The sequence below is a fragment of the Fukomys damarensis genome, unplaced genomic scaffold (assembly GCF_012274545.1).
Source record: "Fukomys damarensis isolate Sample0158 unplaced genomic scaffold, DMR_v1.0_HiC HiC_scaffold_21, whole genome shotgun sequence".
NCBI lineage: Eukaryota > Metazoa > Chordata > Mammalia > Rodentia > Bathyergidae > Fukomys > Fukomys damarensis.
This window is the reverse complement of record NW_022900933.1, coordinates 28902499-28926291: the sequence shown is the minus strand read 5'-3', so window position 1 is coordinate 28926291 and position 23793 is coordinate 28902499. Positions and strand designations below refer to the sequence as shown.

The 23793-nt window shown below is 33.1% G+C and overlaps 1 protein-coding gene across 2 annotated transcripts in view; it reads left to right on the top strand.

Moving 5' to 3' along the window:
• Positions 1-23793, top strand: part of Eml5 (EMAP like 5) — a 137955-nt gene that overhangs the window by 8520 nt on the left and 105642 nt on the right. For both annotated transcript variants that reach the window (XM_033766748.1, XM_033766747.1), the window contains exons 3-9: positions 1152-1220; positions 3939-4124; positions 6416-6551; positions 8081-8282; positions 14569-14706; positions 19781-20037; positions 21493-21705. In XM_033766748.1, the coding sequence (XP_033622639.1) occupies positions 1152-1220; positions 3939-4124; positions 6416-6551; positions 8081-8282; positions 14569-14706; positions 19781-20037; positions 21493-21705 (1201 nt within the window). The remainder of the gene's footprint in view (positions 1-1151; positions 1221-3938; positions 4125-6415; positions 6552-8080; positions 8283-14568; positions 14707-19780; positions 20038-21492; positions 21706-23793) is intronic.

Here is a 23793-nt window from a genome sequence, read left to right as displayed (position 1 = left end):
ATCTCAAAGTACCGCCTCTGAATACATGAGACTTCTGGCGAACATTTTAGCTGACAGCCATGTACTCTGTCATAGATTAAAGGATTTCACACCTTCGTACTTTGAATTTAGTAAATAGGCCAATTATTATGAAAATTATTAATAGATTTTCAAAGTATTTTGAGTATTTTAAATGAGCATCATGTTTTTCATATCAATTTTATGATGCATTGTTAAACATTAAATCATAAGAAGTATGCTTCATTACTGTAGAGTCACTTTGTGAATTTTTAGACATGATAAATACTTTAGGTTAGATTATACAAGTGTCCAGGAGACAATGTGAAGACTGCCAGGTAGCAAAACAAGTGAATTATTTTTTAAATGTTAGTTTTTATTTCATGTATTGTTCAATTATGTATTTGCATGATTTTCTTTCATCTGAGATTTTGCTTGTCATAAAATGGTTTGTATATATTTAGAATGTATGGGATCTTAGTACAAACCAAGCCTGGGACCTCCAAAATATAAGTATGTATGTGTAAGTTTATTTTGTTTGGCTCATAATTGGTAAGAAAAAAAAAAGCTATGAAAAAATGTTCTATTCCCTTATGAAAGTAGTCCTGTGTGATAGAAAGCTATAAAAATGTTCATTATTTCTAGGTCTAAGGGTTAAGTTTATGTTCCACTTAGAATCTTACTTCTGTAAAAATTATGCAGGTATCTGCCTGATACTCTAGATCTGATCAACCATTCCTGTTATTTGTAAACAAAATTATTTTAAAATTAGGTGGGTCTGGTGGTGCACACCTGTAATCCCAGGACTTTGAATGGCTGAGGTAGGAGAATCACTGAGGTGGAGGCCACCCTAGGGAAGCTGTCATTGTAATTCAAGGCCAGACAGAACTATATAGCAAGACTGTCTCAAAAACAGCAACAACAAATGAATAGAAGTGTTAAATATTTCATCTGCTGGTTGTTTTATTAAGTTCATGGTAACTAAGAAAAAGTTATTAGTCTTTATTTTATTTCTTATAAGATTTTGAAATGTGAGGTTCTGATTATTGAGATTGCTATAGTTGCTAGAGGGATTTGGGGCATTTGATCTTTTGGACAGGACTTTTAAATGATTATGGAAATAAATTTTAACCATGAATCCAATTTGTTTACAGATATTTGATATATCTTGGGATTTGTACCAGCCAAATAAACTTGTCAGCTGTGGTGTAAAACATATTAAGGTACTAGAAGGGTTTTGTTTTATAATAATCTTGTTTCATTTTCTGGTACTAAGTATACATTACACTATTAACAATTTAGGGCAGTTTTAGAAACCTGATGGTATTTTTTAAATGTCAGCTTTTTAATGTATGCATGTTAAGTCTAACAAATATTTATTATGTAGTTACTTTGAAACATTGTAAAGGATAAGAATAGGAATTAATAGGAACCACTATAGAATAGGAATTAATGAACCACTCTCAAAGGAATTTATAGTCTAGTGAAATATGATTCATTTTGTAATTCCTTTTGTTCATCTTGTTTCTTCACATTTCACTTAAAAGGATAAGGTAATATTCAGTAACCAAATAAAAGGCTTTTCATTTGCAGAGCTAAAATAGTATGTAGAAGCAGCATGGACAGAGGTGGCTCTGGCACTTATTATGTATTTAACTTGAATGAGTTATTTAACCATGTGAACTTTTTCCAAATCAGTGAATCTTTAAATGATGCTGCAGTGCTTTTTTTTTATATATTCTGGTGTTGGCTCATTGAATCAGTAATATTAAATCATTATCTTTTCAGCAAATATTAAGTAGCAAAGGCACAATGCTGGGCTCCAAGGTACATGATGTAAACACTATGAATATAGATATTTTTGTCTTATTTACCTTTGAGAGCAAGATGATGATTAACATATAGATATAGATATAGATATCCTAATAAATGATTGGGTAATTATGAATAAAGAGATCTTACTGGTGATCTATTTTATAAATAAAGCTAAAAGTTCCATTTTCAAGTTTTTTAAAGCTCATCTTCTAAAACTAAACAAACGTACATCTTTATTACGAGTTACATTCTAGCCAGAAAATAATCAGCCTTGAAAACTAGAGATCAAAACTGCCAGCCCCAGTCAGCCTATCCTTACCTTAGACCTGTCATGGCTATTTTCTTGATCAGTAGCTATTCTGTAAGGCAGGTATGACAAGGACAGCCTTATTGGAGCTGGCAGTTTTGATCTCTAGTTTTCAAGGCTGATTGTTTCCTAGTTAGGTTTTATTTGTGGGGGAACACAGGTAGCACAGTAGTTAGGCCAGGTGTGGTGCTGCAGGCCTATAGTCTTAGCACTGAGGGGATTGAGGCAAGGAGATGATTCTGAGTTTGAGGCCAGCCTGCACTACATAGTGAGTTCAAGTCTACAGTACATAGTGAGACCCTGACTCAAAAAAAGAGTAGCATTATAGTTCTTTTTTGCAGGCATCATATGTGAGGAAGCTAAGTCCCAGAGGTGATCTGTATGTCACAACAGCCACTAGCCAAATGAAGCTATATAGATATCAAGTTAAATAAAATTAAAAATTCACACTGGCAGCCACATTCCAAATGCTCAAGTGTATCTTAACGGTAACTGTATTGGAAAGCATGAACACACACACAATTTTCATCATCACTGAAAATTCTATTGGAGAGTATTGATTTACAGTTTAGAAGAGTAGTTCTTACCTCCTGCTTAACATCAAAAACATTTGGAAATCTGGGCCTCATTTCCCAAAGATTTTATCTCGGTTCACCTCAATTGGAGCCCAAGAAATTTTATAATTTTTCCAGGTGATTCTAATGTGAAACCAAGTTTGTGAATCACTGACCTAAAAGAAAATAAATAGATTTCAACTGGAAATTGCTGAAAGGAAAAGTCTAGCTATTCTTACAGAAATTATGGAATTTTTAATTTTAAAAATCATAAAATTTAATTCATTAAAATATGCACTAATTATTTGAACTGATAAATGCTGCAATTTTTGTTCTTTGAGGCTTACAGTTTTAAAATACAAGTGTATAATATTAAAGTTATATTATTTTAAATGGTAATTTACTTACTACAAAGTTTAATTTACTTGGTATGGTGGTGCATGCCTGTAATGCCGATACTCTGGGAAGCTGAGGTAGAAGGATCACAAATTTGAGTCCAGCTGTCTCAGAACTTTTTAAAAGGGCTAGGGATGTAGTTTAGTGTCTAGGTCCTGAGTTCAATCTCCAGTACTGCAAAGAACATTAAATTTATTCTCTCAACCTAATTAATTTAAACAGGACTTATTTAATGTATATGTCCCTGCTCCTTCTCATTTAAACAAATTTCTCTCTGCAAACTACAAAAATTTACTGAAATCCACATAATAGAGCAAGAACTCTGGTCACAAAGATTCATGTTTGACTTCTCTATCTTCTCTGATTGGTGAACAAATCACTCCAAATTAATATCTATATTAATTTTAAAATACAAAAGGAAATTGCTCAGCTTATAAAATATCAGTAAGAGCAACATACAGTCTTCCCCTCCCCATGTTTACTGTTTCCATTAGAGATTAAATATTAGAATTGGTCATTCTTCTTATTAGCACATGGTGTCTTGTCTTCATTTTCCTTGCTAACTCATTCACTTCATTTTATCTTTTTTCAAGTAGATTTTTTCAGAAATCTAAATAAAGCGTAGTATATTTTTAAAATAATGTAGTTCAACCCCCTTATTCTTACAGATAAGGATTGAAACCAGTGATTCACCTGCAGTTGTATAGCTTTTGACAACCTTAGAATGAGGATGTGAACATTAAATGCTATTGTATCATAAAGCAATTTCTTAGGTAATTTGTAGTCTGCTGTTCTGATAAAGTATTGAATATTGGAAATGTTTTATAAGTATTCTTAGTGATTTGATTATTATACTATATACTTTTTAGTTCTGGAGTTTGTGTGGAAATGCTCTGACCCCAAAGCGAGGTGTCTTCGGTAAAACAGGTGACCTTCAGACAATATTGTGCCTAGCCTGTGCTCGAGATGAGTTAACATATTCTGGTGCACTCAGTGGAGATATATATGTCTGGAAGGGAATCAACCTTATACGAACAATTCAAGGAGCCCATACTGTAAGTGTATTTAAACACTTAAGATTCTAACTACTTAACCTTCTATCTTAATTTTCTCATGACTTGAGACAAAATACCTGACACCCAAAGTTAAAGGAGCAAAGGTGTATTAGTTGATGCTTACTAGAGTCAAATGTAGAAGAGTGTAAAATGCCTGTCTGCACACCAGAGACTCAAAGGATACAGTCAAGGGCTTGGAGTCCACAACAGCATCCTGTGCAAGTCCATATCAGGAGACCAAAGGATCCATGATGGGAGAATGAAGGATCTGTACTGGAAAGGCCCAAGGGCCATGCTGGAAGCTGAAGTATCTGTGCCAGAAGGCTGAGGGATCTGCACTGGAAACCAGGAAATAACATCCAAGATGAGGACAAAGATTGAAGCTCCCCTGAAGAAAGAAAACAGCAAACTTCTTCAAAGAAAAGCCACCAGAACTCCTCTGAAGAAAAACAATCTCAGTGAAGCTCCTTTAAGGAAGATCATCTGAAATCTTTCCCTCTCATTTTGCTTTTTATGTTGTTATGAAAATAAACCTCCAAAAGTGGGTCTTCCATGCCCAAATGCATGCTGACTCAATTCTGCTAGGCGCTTCCACTCAAGCTGACAATCAGCTAATCACCACAAAATGTTTATTGTAGCTCACAGTCTGTAAAGATTTTGGTCCATAGCTTTCTTCAAGGTAGGGTGGCATTGCAGTGGGCTATCTCAGGGGAGAAACAGTTTATGGATGGCAGAAGGTAGCAAAGGAGGGAAATAGTAAAGTAGCAAGCAACAGCAGCAGCCCTGTTTTTGTCCCTTATATTCCAAGGTAGGCCTTTCCATTATTCCCAGTATGCCAAAACAATCAGCAGACTAATTTAGGAATCACACACCCTTAATCCCAGCATTATACACTTAATCCCAACACCACACACCCCAAAACCAGCCACCTCTGAAAAGTCCAATATATGACTGCATGAAGCTTTGGAAGGGATATCTAGACACAAGCCATAACATCTTCTTGTCTTAGAACAGACTGCATAATACAGTATAGCATACTGTTTATAATCAGTCCAATTTCTTGAAAAATGGTATTTAACTGGATTAACTTGCTTGCAATATTTCAATTAGAAAAATTGTTCAGTTACACACATAGATATTTGTTAAATTATAATTAGTATCTTCTTAAAACTATTGCTTTAACAATGTCTTTCTCAGAGAAGTGTTAAAGAAAATGTTGTTGACATCAATCTTAAAGTACTCTAGATTAACTACTGTAAGATAAAGCTGATGTTTTTAAGGCTAATTTACCAGTGAACAATTCGGGTATAGGTCTAGAAAAAAAATAACATTGACTCATTGAATGGCAAAAGGATTTTTGTACTTTATGAGATTTTCATACAAATAAATTACTAAATATGAATAATTTACTGTTAACCCTTCAAATATTTTTTGAGCTCTGTAGGAGTCAAGTTCCCTGAAGGGAACTGGAAAGCACAGAGCTTCTGCATTGTTAACAGTAGGATCTTTTGAGTATATCAGAGTATCATTTATAAAAGATTTTTCTCTAAGCAGAATGCTTGAAGACTAAAAATACCAGATTATTTTCCACAAAAGATGTGGCAATTCTCATTTTCACCATCAGCATATATAAGTGGTAATTTCTCCCTCATATCAGTGTGTAATGTGACTTGATGTTACATATCTTCTGGGTGAAAAATGGTAACTTCTCATGTGAATTTTGTTTCTTGTTTATATGTGAAATTTCACATATTTACTTACTTTTCTATTAATTGTTTTTTTAATCCTTTGCTCTTTTTGGTTGTTGGGTTGGTTATATCGTTGAATTCATCTTCTTTATTTGTTTGTATATTAGTCCTTTTCAGTTGTACTCATTGCAAATATTTCCTAATTTGGTTGTCTTTCTTAGTGAGATCTTAAAAATAAAAAATTTTTCCTTTATGGCTTGTGGTTATCATGCCATGCATAAAAAATATCTCACAACCCAAAGTCAAATAAGTGTTCTCACTTTTTTATTACATACTTATTTTTATGTTTAGAAATTAGTCCTCTATAATTCATTTTTATGTAGAGTATTTTAAAGTTATCATCTCATCAAGTACTGCCTTAATTATACATTAAGTTCCCAAGGAAAAATAGCTCCTAAGGATATATTACTAGATTTTCTTTTGTGTTTTCTGGTAAATTTGTTTATTCCTATGTCATATCAAAATGTTGTTCACTGGGTTTCTAGCTTCATATAGTAGATGTTTTTAAGACGCTTATATTGTTATTTTTGTTTCCTCATCTAGGCAGGAATTTTTAGCATGAATGCTTGTGAAGAAGGCTTTGCTACTGGGGGCAGAGATGGCTGTATTCGTCTTTGGGATTTAACTTTTAAACCAATTACTGTGATTGATCTCAGGGAAACAGACCAGGGATACAAAGGTAATAAAAGAAATGTCTCATTACCAGGCAATTTCTAAACATACCAAGGATTCTTTCTTCCTTTTGATAAACAGAACTGTATGTTTTAAAAAATATAAGTAAAACTTTCATTTACCCTTTACACTGTATACATTAATTTGAAGGCATTGAAGAGGACTTTTGCCTGTAGAGAGTTTGGGTTTACTGTTACAACAAAGATTCTTTTATATATCTAATGCCTGTTATAATGAGGTCTAGAGAGATGGAATAGTAACCATTAGTAACCTTTGATTTTGAAAACCTTTGATGGTGAGAATGCTAAACATAACTAATTACCACATAAACTGTTGTAAATAAAGTATGTTGGGGATTGGGGAACTTTAGTTAAGGATGATTTAAATCTGTGTAGATTTGATTTCTTTCATCCAAATTTGTAAGCAGTTGGGGAATTTCTTTTGGGAGCTTTATTGACATAATATACAACAGGATTTTTAACAGTAAAATTTAACATTGTTTGCTAATGTAGTAAAGCTACAAATTAAGCTAGTAATGTAATAAGCTTCAAATTGGACGTTTCACAGGTCTTTGTTTAAATTGTATTTTAGTCACTTGGTAGGTATATAACCTTGGGATAATTATATAATTATCTCTTTATTAGTTTTGTTGAGAATTATTATATTTTAAAGCTTACAAATAATTTTATTTATAAAAACAAGACAAAATTTCATAATCAATTAATAAGAGAATAACAACAGTTATTACACAGTATATTGTTATCTTCAAACTACAAGGCATAAACCCCAAAGATTTTTATAAGAAAGAAACAAACAGGTAATAACACAAAACTTTCTTTTCAATGAACTAAGATAAAGTAGTAGTATAAATGAAACCAATTAGAATATATGTTGAAATATTTTTAAAACAAGGAAATTTGTGTTTTGGGGAAATATTTGAATGTCTCTCTACTTCCTTTTTATCTCTTTTCTACTTTGCTCTTTATTTGATGCTTTTAAAAATTTGATTCCCACAAAAATACTGTGCAGTATATAATAACTTTTATATTGGCCATATTCTACAGATGAGAAAACTGAGAAAAATAGCTTTCCTAAGGTTACAAATATGCAGAAAAAGTAAAATTCTCTCTTTTGAATCTGTTTATGAGAAGATTAAAGAAACATGAACAAGTGAAAAGTCAAAATATTACAAAAGAAAAATACAGTTCTATAAAGGTAGTTCCTAAGTATTTATTGAACAGCACAGACTGTAAATAGTATCAAACATGGACTATCTGTAGTTGTCTGACAAAAAAAAAGAGGGTGCATGTCTTGAAGGATGGGTAGAAATTGGGTTTATAAAAAGAAATATTCCATGTAGAAAACAACATGGAAAATTGAAGAAAGTGAGACTATGGAATAAGGACTTGCATATTTCTTCTGTCATACATCCACGGTATTAAAGGTATAAAAATTAATTTTTAATTAAGACTGCATTATATTATTATAGCATTGATTTTTAATATAATTATTGACATTAAATACATTTTTTACTAGGTCTGTCTGTGAGAAGTGTTTGTTGGCAAGGTGACCACATTTTAGTTGGAACACAGGATAGTGAAATTTTTGAAATTGTGGTACATGAAAGAAATAAACCTTTTCTAATTATGCAAGGACATTGTGAAGGTGAACTTTGGGCACTTGCTGTCCATCCTAATAAACCTTTGGCTGTGACAGGAAGTGATGATCGATCAGTCAGGTAAGTAAATTACAAAGATTTGAATTTGTCTTTAGATAAAAAAGCTGAAAAATACTTAGATTTAAAGTTTGTAGCTTATAGTATATCAAATGAACATAATAGGTACTTGCAATTACTAGAGTTAATAACACTTTTTCTCTAAAAAATATAGTTTTTTCCATATTGGAATATGCAGAGCTACCTTTACCTTTTTATCAGCTGTGTAGACATATTGCAGTTTATTCAAATAAACATTTCTTATAGAAGTTTAGTTTCTTCCATTTTGTGTACTTAATCGTGTTTGAAATGAATATCATTGTAATCATTGTACTTATATCATTTTGTACATGTGTAAATATGAATATCTCTATGATAAATTCTTAGTAGTATTTAGAGGATATATACATTTTTAAGTTGGTACATAAACACCATACAAAGAACAGCAAAAATTTACACACCTATCAATATATGACAGTGCCTGTTTTCCCAAACCCTTGCCAGCCCTAATTATTGCCCAAAAAAGTAAAAAATGATATTTTCTTAATTTTTGAAGCTATATATTTCTCACCTATTGGAGGATATTAAGTATGTTTTCGTATATTTAGAGGCCATTTGTGTTCACTTTTATGTAACTAGAAAGTTCTTTGCCTATTTTTTATTAGTTCATTGGTCTTTTTCTCTAACTGACTTAAAATGAGATCTAATAGTGTCTGTCTACATATTAAAGAAATAGCCCTTTGTGTACAATGGTTCTCAAAGAGTGTTTCTTAGACCTGCATCAGCAATACAAAGGAATTTATAAGAAGTACAAATTATTGGGCCTTTCCTATGACCTAATGCAAGAAATTCAGCAATTTAACAATTCTTCCAAATGACTACAATGTACTAAATTTGGAGAACTGATCTTTGGTATTGGGATATTTTTTCTACTTAGTGATTTATCTTTTTTTAACATTTCATCTGGAGAATTTTGTATCTTTGAAAGATAAACCTAAATATCACTAAAATAATTATATCACATATCATTTCTTTGATAAAATAGTAAGAATTTTTCTGTTTATAGGCCATTTTTATTTTTCTTAGAATTATGATCCAAATAAATTCCATATTTGGCAATTATTATGTCTTTTAAATCTTTTTTATTCTATATATTCTTTCATTCCTTTTTTTTCCATCTTAGAGTTTGTTAAGGAAACTTCACATTATATAGTTCTCCACATTCAAGATTTGGCTAGTTGCATGCTCAGTGTATATTTAACACATTCCTTGTATCCTTTAACCTTATAGTTAAATCTAGAGGTCTGTGAGATACAGTTATGAACTTTTATTAAAGATATTTTATAGGTGGTAATAGTGATATAGGAGAACTATAACTCACAAACTGCTAGATGTCAGATGTGCCAAGTTTGTGTCCCCTGCAATTGAAGAATTAATTCCAAGGGACAATGAAGGTTAAGAGTAAGAAACACTGAGAGTTTCTGAGTGACAGGAGGGGTCTTTAAATGAGTTGCTGCCAAGGTTATTTCTCCAAGAATGTTTTATAGAGCAAAATCATGAGGTAGATACAATGTGGGTGAAACTATAATCACCCAATAAGATTACAAGTACTATATAGCCCCTTAGCTAATATTGATCCAATAAGGAAGTAGGTTACCTACCAAAGGCCTGTGTCTACCATCATTAACCTTGGCTTATCTATGACTTCTAAAACAGGAACATATTTGGGAAGTGATGGGTCCATATGTTCTGTTTACCCATCTGGATATCTGATGCATATCTGAGTGTGATGGACTGGGTGATACTAATTAAGGTACAATCTCAAGTTTCTGTTCATCCCTTAGGAAAGCATGTATTCCTGGCCATTGCCTCTTTAGTTGAGGCTTGGCCTTCATCAGATGTACCCCCAGCCACAATTCTGATGACTTTTTCTACAGATTTCCTTGGGAGCCCAATCCCTATATATTAATTCTTGTCTAGCTTAGTGGCCTATAATATTTCCCCCTCTGAAGAGCTGTCCTTAACTGCAATTATGGAAAATGGCCATAGTTTTGATCTGTTTCGATATGAGAAGGGTCATTGCAGGGGAAACTGCAGTCAGAAGTCTTCTCTAGAGAGTTAATCTAAGGGACCTTGGAAAGAAGTCATTTGGTGTTTATCAGTTATTAACTCTCTTCAGGAGGTCCATCTAGTAGGTGCAGACGAAAGGAGTCTGGCACATTTATTGTTGGTTCCATCTGCATGATCACCTGGAGTTTGGCAGCCTCTAGGCAAGAGTAAACCTTTGTGAAGAAATTAAAGTGTGAGTACTGGAATGGAAAGACAGATTGGGAAAAGAGCCACATCTAGACAGTGACACCCCCCCCCCGGTACTGAGAGAATCAAACTCAGGAACTTAAGCTTACCAGGTAAGGGCAACACACTGAGCTACATCCCTGGCCCTAGATGCTGATCTTAAGGGACAAGAGTAGCAATTGTAACCAGCTGGTTCCTAGACCTCTCTATTGATGGAAGTTTTCTATAGGTCTTATATTTCTTTTAAGATTTTTTTTTACTTGAATTATTTATGAGAGACAATGAATTTCATTTATCAGTGCACAAGCCCCTCCAGTTTTTGCTCTAAGAAGATGGAGAGTTTTGTGGTTTTGAAGGACAATATTAGCTAAGGAATTTAAAGACTTTCGCTGAGTTTTTATAACTTCCACTGTAGCTTTCTAGCCTCATTCAACCATAACAGTGGTCAGTACAAGTGTTGCTGAAAACTGCCAGCAGGACTCAGTGATTAGAGCCCCGTTTCTATAGCTAGACTTTATTATTACAGTATTTTTTTATATATCTTTTGGTTATACTTTTCTCCTGATTGTTTAAGACCAAGTTAAAGTGAGATCTATGTTAATAAAAAATAACATCTTGTTATCTCTAGTTCAGAAGGCTCTTCAGGGTTACTTTTGGAAGCTGTATTGTATATTTGGAACCATAACTGTATTTATTTCCATATAATTTAGCTGCCTATGATAATGGTATATAATACATGGTCTCCCTGTTTGATGGTATGTAATGCATAGTCTTTTTTTTATTTGCAATCATTGGTGGTTAGTGTCTATATCAGTGTTTCTCAACCTTGTTTTCTTTGTTCCCAGTGAGACCTTAAAACTTTTTTGCATCATCTCACCCTTTCTTTGTGAACTTTTTAATACTGCAGATAATTGATTATCTGTTTTTATATTGTAGCCCTTTAGAGGAACACAATGTAATAGTTAAGATTTTTTTTTACTCCTGTAACTCATGTGTACTTTTGAGGGCACCATTGCTCCTACTGAGAATATTGGAATATTTGCATGTATATAGTGAAATATTTGGATTTCTAAACACAAAATTCATTTATGTTTTATATACACCTTATACATGTATTCTGAAAGTAATTATATACAATATTTTTACTGCACATGCATTTTGACTGTAATCCATTACTTGAGATCAAATGTGGAAATTCCACTTGTATCATGTAGGTGCTCAAAAATTTAAGATTTTGGAGCATTTCAGATTTTAGGTTTTTGGATTAGAGATGCTCAGCCTGTATACTCTTCCAGTATATTAGTAGTTTTATTTTTTGTGTTTAACTCTATGAAGTTTCCTTTATTCGGTAAAAGGAGTGAAGAGGAGATCCAGCCTAATTATTTCCAGATAACCTCTAATGTGTTAGTATGCTAATCAGTCATGCCCTTTATGTCATTATGCCAGTTCTATTTTACAGGAATGGGAGATGTCATAGCTTTGTGTCTATATGGAAATTTGTTGTAGGGGCCACCCTTTATCCATGTGCTTTGCTAGAAACTGTTTTACAGTTGCTTTCATTCATTGTACAACTACTGGTACGAGCTGCTGCATAGCTGCTGAAAGGGCAATTGATCCTTTAAAAAATCATTGTTCAAACTTCTGTTTCTCTTACTGGTGGTAATTTCTTTGAAAAGAACTCTTCCAATGAAAACAACTAAAGATAATGGTGAAAATGTGAATTACCTTAAAAGCCTCAAATAACTGGCAAGATAGTAAGGATCTGTCCAGCCAATTTATAAAATAAAATAGGAATTTTGAAGCATCAGTGGACCAAAACCACTTTTCTCTGAGGTCAATTTGAGCTTTGTTTATGCTTCCTCTTGAGGCACAAAGGACAAAGAAACAAGAACCAGTGCCTACCAAAGAAGGTAGTCCCACATACACTGCCAGAATTAAAGATAAGCTCCAAAAATAATCTGCTGCAGAAGATTTGTGCAAACATGGAATCTCATTTTGTATTTTAAAGTTGATATTGTTAGTCACATAGTATTAATTGTCCAGATGCCTTTAGTGCAGTGTAAATTTCACATTTCAAGTGCTGCTTTTGCCTTATAATTTTTATTGAATTTATTAAGTATATATCAAGTCTAATTTCTAAACCAGCTCAGTGCTTAATAATAATGCTTGAGAGCAGTTCTTCTAGTTTAGAAAAATTTCAGTTTGGGCTCTGATATTTAAAAAAAAACAAACAAAAATTTACTCTTACTAGGAACTCTGGCCATAGCTTGATTCTCGGGTCCCATAAGACCAGGTTCAGTTATACAAATTAACAAAGATAAGTGAACAAAGAGAAACTGTGGTGAAGCAAGGAAAGCCCAGACAGTGGATGCTTCTATAAATTACCAGGTTTAAAGGTACCCTTGTTACATTACCAAGGCTGAGCCATTAAACTGCTGTGTGGTAGGGTAATTGAGGTTTTTTGTTTTGTTTTGTTTTGTTTTTTGGTATCGGGATAAAACTCAGCCCCTTGCACTTGCAAGGCAGTGGAACCCCTGAGCCAAAGCCCCAGCCCTTCAGGATTTTTAAATTCTGTTTCTGAGAAAAATTAACAAATAGTAAAACCCATACGTGCAGATGAATTTACCTTTTTCACATGAAAAGTTAATTTTAAGTATCTACTAAAGAATAATACAGTGAATAGCCTTAAACTTTATACCTTACATTTTTTAATTGTTCATAAATTTAGGCCATGTTATACATGTATTTTTGCTGCTATTAATTGTAATATATCTTAGCAAATTCTAGTTTAGGTTGTATTCAATTGGTGTTTTCTCATTGTTTTTGAAAATAATCTTACCTGTAGTGTTTATGCAGACTATTCATAGATGCTAAACCTCCCCCGCTTCCCACCCACATACTGGGGATTGAACTCAGAACCTTGTGCTTGTGAGGCAGGCACAGTGCCACTGAGCCAAATCCCCAGCCCAGTTGCTAATTCTTTAGTCATATCAAACTTGGCCTTGACTCCTCAACTAAACAACTTAGCACTATTGTATTTTCTGAACTCTCCCAATTTCAAGGAAAACCACTCAGAATTATTTGCCTTGTTTTTAAGTTAATTATTGATCTTGCCCCCAGTATTCTTAAATCTCTGAACAACTGTTAAACTCTTAAACAAGTCTGCTTTCTTTGCACACCTCTTCTGCAGTATTCCAAGAGGGAGAGGAATTAGTAACCTACTTAACTAGTCACGAGTGAACAGCTTGCTTTGCTTGGCTAATATATGACCCATTCACAAACTTAGTAAATAATATTTTGCCATTTAACTGTGTGATCTACATTGCCCTGGTACTTTTAAAATGCAATATTTAACATTCACTTTTCTCTTTTTCCACCTTTTTTAACATGATGGATATGTACTGATAATAAAAATAAAATTTTGCTACATTTGATGGAGCAGTGTGATATTGATATTCATATCCCTAAATTGTCACCTCAAGTACTATTTCAGCTATATTCCACATGTTTTAAAGTGAGGTTTTGTTAACTTTTAAAAAATATTAACTTATTTTCATTAGTATTTTTGTCTTTTTCTCTGTATTACTTGAAAGTATAAACCTCATTTTTCAAACAGCACATCTTTTCTAATCCTTTTCATTGTTGATTTGTATCCCTGTAGGCTGGATCAGATTCTGAATTTGAATACCTTTAAATTTAAAAGACCATATATGTGTAATTTTTTATATATGTATGTGTATATATCCATCTGTGTAGCCATCCTTTGGTCAGGGTAGAGATCATCTAAAATGGATAATTGGAACAAATAAATGTCATTGTATTATTTTTTAAAATACCTTTGTCGATAGAAGCATGAACAATATGTCTATTTTCATAAGTGGTAATTCCTTGCCAGAAAAAATTAAAATATCTTGATTTATCTTACTTGAAATGTGATTATTATTCGAACTAAAACCTTTCATAGTCATTATTTTTAAAGTATATGTTAGTTCATTTTTTAAATTAAATTTTACAGAATTTGGAGCCTAGTAGATCATGCATTAATAGCGAGGTGTAATATGGAAGAAGCAATTCGTTGTGCAGCTGTGAATGTAGATGGAATCCACCTTGCACTTGGAATGAAGGACGGCTCATTCACTGTACTTAGAGTAAGGTATGGCATCAGGGTAGAAGTAGAAATAGTAGTTTTCTGTTCAGTGAGGAACAATGTGTAATACTAATTTTTCACCCATTTATTTTCTCTTCCAGGTCTTAAAATATGTGTCAGATATTGTTTCCTTCAATATAAAATGGATTTATAAAAGAATAGCTTTGTCAGAAAAAATAAACTCAAAACCCTGTTTTGAGGGATTAAGAATGCTTGGTAGAGCCAGGCATAGTGACACATTCTTGTAATCCCAGCACTCTGGAAGGCCAGGAGGATTTTGACCATTGCCTTTCTAGATGCTGGCAATATTGTAACTTAGCCTAAGCAATTTAGTGAGTCCTGAGCAACTTAGCAAATTCTAATCTCAAAAACAGAGAAAAACATATGGATGTAGGTCAGTGCAAAGGTCTTCGATTCAATCCCCATATCCCCATACCAGGGAAAAATAGCACAGTTTAGTAAACAGCTTAATAAATTTGGGCCCTGACTTTCCTTGGTGGTATTGATTTTTAGCAATGATCCTCTGCATTAAACAATCTCAGGGGTGTGAAAACTGGTTAGATGTTTTTTGTTGTCATTCTTTGCATCTTTATGCTTTGAGAACCAATATCTGCATCTCTTCCTTTGAGTAATTTAATGAATTTGTTAAAGAAATTAACATCTGTGGAATTGTAGGTGGAAGCATTTAATTTGAGTCCTATGTAGCCATTTAAAGCTTTGCTGCAGATTCAGAGGTGCTCACAAGGAGAAGTATTAATGAAATCTGGCTCCTCTAGCTCAGTGGATCTCCATTCAGTGGCTTAATTCAGAAATCATCAGCTCATTTCTCTCTGCCTTTCTTGTTCTAAAAAGCCTGCTTTCTCAATAGCTCTGAAATTAATAGCCTTCCATACTTGTCATTATACTTGTGTAGGCTTTTGTCAGGAATAACTGGTCTCCTTTTCTCTTGCTTGTCTTCAAGACCTTTTTTCTCTTTTCACTGATAGTGATTCCTTTTAAAACACATTTATTTGCATTCTTCTTTACAAAGTATGAGAATGGGTTTGTATTCTCTTTGAGATGAGATTCATAACTCTTTATTTGGTTAGCAGTGTCTTTCTCTCCCACCAGTTTCTTTGTCCCTCAGTCTCATCTATACAAAACTTTCACTTCTGGTACTTTTGAGCTTCTGTATGTGCTTACTCCTCTTTTAGAAATAGGTTTTTATGGTGAGATGCACTATGGTTTTTCTCTTAAACTGATTTTTTAAATTGTAGTAAAATATACATCATATAAAATTTGCCTTTGAACTGTTTATAAATGGGTTATTCAGCAGCATTTAGTACACTCACATTGTTGTGCCATTATCACCACCATCCATCTCCAGATCTTTTCACCTTTCTGTATGGATTCATTTGAGTGTGACTATAGCCATCTTGAGATGTAACCACTGTAATAGCCTGAGTAAATCCAGTCAGTTTTTCCAGGATACTATGAATACACAGACTTACAACATTGTGTGAAGCTTTACAACCAAACCTTGGCATCTTTACAACCAGTTATTGATACTAGTTTAAGATAAACTAGGTACATACAGCCTAGGATGAAGTCACTTTTGTCTGTGTGTGTGTGTGTGTGTGTGTGTGTGTGTGTGTATCCCTCTTTCAGACCCAGTTTATGGAGACCAACTTGATCTTGTGAGAAAGTACTTAGTACTTAGTACCCTCACAAGGAATGATTATACAGTTTTATAGTTGGAGAAACATACAGTGGGTTAGAAGTTGACATACTGAGTCTTGTTTTCCTTTTGTGCTGCTGGAAATTGAACCCAGGGACTTACACATGCTAGGCAAGAACTCTTCTATTGAGCTATACACCTACCTCATTCCATACTAATTCTTATATTAAGGTATAAACTGGTATACCAAGGCAAAGCCATGATATCTTAATAAAGATTCTACCCTGGATTAAACTTACAAAATAGGGCTTTATCTTGACAAGAACATAATTTTCCCTCAGCCTTCCTCACCAGATTCAGCTCACACTATAGCTCCTTCTTATGTCAATGTAACCACACGGGTCTTCTTAAGCTGAACTTGAATACGTTTTTGCAATGAGTTCTTTCATATACTGTTCTCTCTGCTGGAACATATGTGCTTTACTTCCCAGGTCCTATTTGTTCCTCACAATAAAGTTTAGATATGGATATCTATTCCACTCCATTTGGTAATGTCTTCCCAGAATACCTTAGGAATGATTCTTTTGTTACATTCTCTGATCAATGTTGCGTATCTTAACTTTTTGATGTGTTACCAACTGTTAATATATGAATATTGCCAGACTTTCAGCTCCTTCTCCTTCTTAAAGAAATTATAGTATCCACATATTAGTTTCCAAGAAGTCTTCATCTAGAATTTTTTAATTCACAGGTGTTCATCTAATAGTCTTCTTTCCTTTAAATTTGTCATAGAAACTTCTTTATGAGAGTGGACAGTTGTAGTAGTATTCATCATGTTGCCATAGCAGCATGATATACTATAAAACCAATCAATCAACCAGAATCTCTGTCTCCATTGCTGTTTTATGCTGTATGTGTTCAGAGGAAAGGGATATCATGACAAAAAACCAAGGATTCGTGCCATACTTAATTCTCTCTTTAGGGGTTCACTTAAGCCCTAGAACAAAAATGCTGTTAAAAATTCCATATAATTCTGAAGACGTTGCTAAAAGAATTTTTATTAATGTTTGCAAAGATTATAATATCTTTAATAAAGAAAACATTAAAAACTATTAAACAGTATCTTAATTTTTACAAAAAAATCTTGCTCCATATAGATATAAATAAATGCATGGGTAGATATGGAGCAAAAAGGACTAAGATGCACAGATTTAATTAGAACTTGAAGGAATCACTGGGAAAGGTAGAGGTATGTGAGTCTGTCGTGAAGAGGACCTTGAAAGTTACAGGGCCTAAAGCAAAAGTTATGTTGACCAAGACAGCTTTTTCAAAAGTACAAAACCTTTAAATATTAAAAGACCTATCACAGGATTATTTTTATAATTCTATTTCTAACATTATATTGGTTGTAATGGTTAACTAATATAATTAAAAGGTTCTTAGATGCATAGTGGCTCAAATGCAGCTGAAGATTATTAATTGTTGCACATGTAGCAGTCTTAGGTCAGAGAATGGCTTTCCTTTCCCAGATGACTCAGAGCCCTAGACTCTTTGATTTTGTTGTACTTTATTGGTCCCTGGGACCCATCATCAGAGATAGCAACATTTAGCCAGCATGAGGAGTGAGAGTGTTTGAAGAGAGTATGCATGCATCCTAAAAGAAGCACAGGTTGGAAACGGCTTATGTCATTTTTTCTCACATATCTTTGATGAGATCTGAGGCATCTAACTAAACTAACTACAAAGAAGTCTGGGCAACTTAAACTAGGAAAAGGGAGAAATGAGTTTTTGTGAAGTGCTAGCACACTGTCATATATATACTGTTTTTATTTCGTCTTGGTCCTTTTGGAGTTATGGGGCTAGTTTTCATCTTTTTCTTTGCATGATTAATGTGATAGTAAAACCCAAACTCTGGCAGCACATCAGATTCATTACAGATTACCCTCAGTTTCTCTCTCTCTTCACCCCCATCATTTTCTCCTTTACCTGCCTCTTGTATCCACATTACATTATTCACCAATGTTCAAGTGCGCTGTGCATTTGGATACTTCCTTGCTTTGTCTTCCTTCTGGAAGACTTCATGCTATGTCTTCCTCCTGGAAAATACTCTGTCCTCTTTTAGATTTAGCCAACCCCTCCGGTTTTATGCTTAAATCATGTTTCACCCTTCCCTGGCTCCTTTCTGCCTTTAATCTTAACCCTTATTTTAGTATTTCTTATAGAGCTTCAAGCATTCCTGTTGAGCATTTATCACATACTGTCATGATTACTTTATATTCATCTCTCACAAAATGTAAGTTTGAATGTAAATTTTTAATACTAAACCAAGTAAATATTTAATGTTATTGAAAGAAAGTTGAGTGTGATTGTCTGAATTGTCTATTAAGAGGCCATTTAGAGACCTTAAAAACTGAGAAAAATACTTCAGTTTCTGGAATGATGCAAATTTTATATAGGAGAAAGTCAGAGATGAATTGAAAGTAGGAATTCTTACTTCCTCTTACCTCTTCTCTGTCCTCGCCTACCTAGTCCCTATACCCTTCTCCTCACCAGTTCCACAACCTTGGAACTTAGTAGTGTTAAACTAAGTGTTCACCCATTTTTATGGCTGTTACCAGTACTTGTGTTACTTTGGAAACTCATTTATAAGGCATCATTGAAAAAAAATGTTTAGTGGGCCGGGGATTTAGCTCAGCGGTTCGGTGGCCTGCCTTGCAAGGGCAAGGACCCAAGTTCAATCCCTGGTACCAAAAAAAAAAAAAAAAGAAAAAGAAAAACGAAAAAAAATGTTTAACTTCTCTGATTGACATGATCCCTAAGTGAGGATTTTTTTCCTGCCTTAAAGTTGAAGAGATGGAATAAAAATAACTAGTGGTAGCTATAAAGGTACATATGTTCAAACATATTGTTGAAGTGTAATATGTTCTTTCATAGTTATTTTATGAATATAATTTTGTACATTTGTCTTTTTATAAAAATTTGCTTGAAAATTACAGCATTCATCATTAAGCATTTTTATAAACTCAGTATGTATTTACAAAGAACTTTATCATAAAAATCTCTGGCTTTGTTTCCTTTATTGTATAACTCAGATATTTAATAGGAATCTCTAAAGTGCTTACTTATTTTTCTCTTCTTTTTGTGATACTGGAGATAGACCGCAAGGCCTCACACATACTAGGCAAGTACTCTACCACTGAGTCACTTCCCAGCCCCACCTCATTTTCTCTACTTCTGACATGTATATTGTTCCCATATATTTCCATTCAGCAAAAGAATTGTTCCTGAACTAATTGTACTTATTTACATTTATTTTGTAGTTTATGTTACTTAATAACAACCTCACAGTCATTTTAGACACATTTAAAAACAGAATTTTCTTACAATGTTTGTTTATATGGTCTCATTTTTTCTTTTTAACAGAGATATGACAGAAGTTGTACATATCAAAGATAGGAAAGAAGCAATTCATGAGGTAAAATATTCACCAGATGGAACTTACCTTGCTGTTGGTTGCAATGACAGCTCAGTTGACATTTATGGAGTCGCTCAGCGTTATAAAAAAGTTGGCGAATGTGTTGGGTCACTTAGTTTCATCACTCATCTGGATTGGTCCTCGGATAGTAGATATTTACAGACAAATGATGGAAATGGGAAAAGACTTTTTTATAGGATGCCAGGTAAATTTCTCTAGTAAATTGTATGTAGTTTATAGATGTTAGTATCTATTTGATATTTTATAATTTCACTAGAAGCAGAGTATAAGTTACATTTGATTATAGGAAATCAAAGATACTTCAGAGGTAGGATTTCAAGCATTGTGAATTTTTTGTGTAAGGCTGCTCTATTGTATTGAAACCCTCTTGAAATTTTTTCTATTACCACAATTATTGAGGTACAATTAACATATAAAAATTGTCTATATTTATAGTGTGATTTTTATTTTTATTTACTTATTCTTTGGGTACTGGAGATCGAACTCAGGACCTTGTGCTTGCAAGGCAGGTGTGGTACCATTGAACTGAATCCCCAGCCCATACAGTGTAATTATTATGCACATATAGTGTACATTGTGCAACAATTTCAATGACACAATAAACATCTGTCAGCTCACAAAATTTTTGGTATGATGAGGACACTTACGATCTTAATCTGTTAACAGATTTCAGCTATACCATACAGAAATATAGTATAAAGTATGGCCAGTATTCTATACATGAGATATTCAGAATTTAGAATGTTGCATACCTGAAACTTTACCCTGTGATCAGCACATCCCCGTCCCCACCACCTCTCCCATTCCCTGGAAACCACCATTCTAAGTCTTACATTTCTAAGACCAATTTGTATTATTATATTAATTTCTATAACATGTGAGTCATGTATGGTAAAGTCATACTCAGTGTTACAATCAAAATGTAATTTTTGTGGGTAGAACTAAGTAAATATAATTACTGCAAATGTATGACCATAAATTATTTAGTTTCTTATAGTTGCCTCAAACTTTTCAATATTAATTATAGCTAACAAACTAAATTTAAAAGGGAATTTTAATCAAAGATTTAAAAAGAGAATATAGTATGAAACTTACTGAGTCACTTCCATCACTTTAATGATTATCCATGTGATAAAATTAAAACACCTCCCCCAAATCCTTTTATTAATATTCTGTATGTACTGAAGAATTACCAAGTCCTAAAGTCTTACCTAATGTATTACTGTCTATGTATAATTCCTTTTTAGTGTTTTTCAGTCTATTCTTTCTCAATTACATATCTTAGATTTCTTTTTTAATACCTGATTTGCCACTTTTTCATAGCTTTTAACCTTTTTTTCTAACCCTGTTGTGACTAACCTGTGACATGATTTTAATGGGATTCAGTTTTATTTCCCACATGGGTGAACCTGCTAAGCTGACAATCATATTCAAATCTGTGTGTCTCTCTGAATTGGTATAATTTTGTTAGTGGCTTTTTAAAAAAATTTCTTGCATTTTGTTTCCTCCTTACCAAACTTACTAATCCATTCATGTATTCTCAACTGGGTGAAAATTTGTGATTATCATGTTTTCAGTAAAATTTAAGCTTGAATAAGAAATGAAACAACTTCTTAACTTAAGACTTATTTATTTTTAGGAGGAAAAGAAGTGACAAATAAAGAAGAAATAAAAACTGTTCATTGGGCTTCATGGACATGTGTTTCAGGTCTTGAAGTAAATGGAATTTGGCCCAAGTACTCAGATATCAATGATATAAATTCAGTAGATGGAAATTATATTGGCCAAGTTTTAGTTACAGCTGATGACTATGGAATTATAAAATTATTCCGATATCCATGTTTAAGAAAAGGTATATTTTCTTTCAAAATATTTTAAGTAACTTTTCTCTTATAAAAGACTTATGTGTTCTGCCAGAAAATGAATCTTTAGATAAATAAGAGGATTTCATATTTTTAAACATGTTCTAGCTGGCAAAGGCCTTTATTGTGGGAATTCAAAAATTATTGTCATATTTCATTTATTTTTGGTCATGAAAGTTTAATTTTCTACTTTTGAAGTCATATTTTTAATGAATGGACCATTAGACCATTTTTTTCTGTTTTTTGTTTTTGTTTTCTTTTTAACAAAACATTTTTCTCCCCACTTCCTGAATTGCTTCCGTAGTCAGACTGTGCAGTAATGACTTACTACCTTTAGTCCTTTAACTTGTTGAACATTTATTTGTGGGAGATAATTTTTCTTACAACTTTTTCTCAGTTGTCCTGAGGAAATAAATAAACAAACTTAGGTCACAGTTTGGAGTCTATTGGTCTGTTGGTTGTTTTTTATGTTTGAGTACATTTGTGCTTAAATTCTTAACATATATTGTTTTGACATTTATTTTCAGTACAGTGAAATGTAAAAATTCATTTATTTACTACATATTTTCTATATTACCTCCTTTCATGGATGTCTTCTAAAATCATATTATTCACTTTGTTTGTAGGCCTAGAGCTCATTAAGTGAAATATAGATTATTTTCATGTACCATGCCTAGTTTTTTAAAGCATTTGAATCAGCTTATAACAAGTCTATGAATATTAGAATAATTATAAAAGTGAAGAATCAGCACCAGAAGAAATAGTACCATATTAAAACCAGATAAATAAAGTGAACAGTATTCAAACATCAAATTTGATTTTGAGCCCCCAAGGAAAAAAAACGGAGCAGAGCATGAGATACTTTCCATCATAGGTTTCTTTAAAAAAAAAAAGGAATACTCCTTTGGGAAATCAGAGTTTCTTTAGAGAATTTTCAAAGAATGCTGTCTTACACATTGGTCTTTTTATGAGGTACAGTGAATGTATATTACTAAAATATCAACACTTGTAGCTGGTGCAATTATGATTTTCATCTGATTGTTGATAAAAGCTCTTAGACATTAAAATGCAACTTAGTCAAGCCGGGGATTTATTTAACTCAGTGGTTTCACCACCTGCCTTGCAAATGTGAGGTCCTGAGTTCAATGCCCGGTACAAAAAAAAAAAAGCAACTTAGTCAAGGTGATTATGGGAATAGCTAAAGTAGTTTGATTCAAATACCTAGTCTACTGTTGTCAAATTTAAAAGCTCAGTTTTCACAGAGGTCCAGACTGGTATTTTTATTGTGCCTCTATGGTGGTGAGTTCAGGGTCCTTTAAGTTTTGCCCTGTTACTGAATCCTGCCTGTGGAGTATCATTTTCACAAGTGCACATGAAAATGCTTCTGTAAGTATTGCTATGTATCTTAATGAAGGCTGGCAAATTTCTGGTAACTAAAGTACCCTGTTTCTAAGTCCTTTTGCATAGCCAGGCCATGAGAGTCACCAGGCATGATGAATTTTAATATACTTGTTTAGTTATAAGGTGTAATCATCAGTAAGAATTATGATGATCTTAACCTTAAATATTGCTCCTGTTAGGCTGGGGATTTAGCTCAATGGTTCCACCACCTGCCTCACAAGTACAATGTCTAGAGTTCAATTCCTGGTACCCCCCCAAAAAAATTGCTTCTGTTTATTGCTTTCCATACTAACATCTGTGCAAAACAAAAATATTTTATCTTTCTGAGTTTTGTTATTTGAATGGAGTTTATTGATAATTTACCTTTTGTAAAAGAGAATACAGTGCTATTACATAGTAATTTTATTTCATTTATAACTTGAAAAATTGAGCAGTAGTCCTCTGAATTGCTGTGAATATTTTACCAGAGTATAAGAAAATAGTTTTGTCTAAGAGATCAGTCATTGCTTCAAGAACATGAGTATAAATTGTTGTTCTTTTCTTTTTGTTAGATTTTTGTTAGTAACATTGTGGTAAAGAGGACTTTTATTTCTAGGCACTTGTCAATCTGAGACTGTGGCTAGTGAAAAAAAGATAGGCTATTACTATAATATTGCATATTTAAAGGACTTGAAATA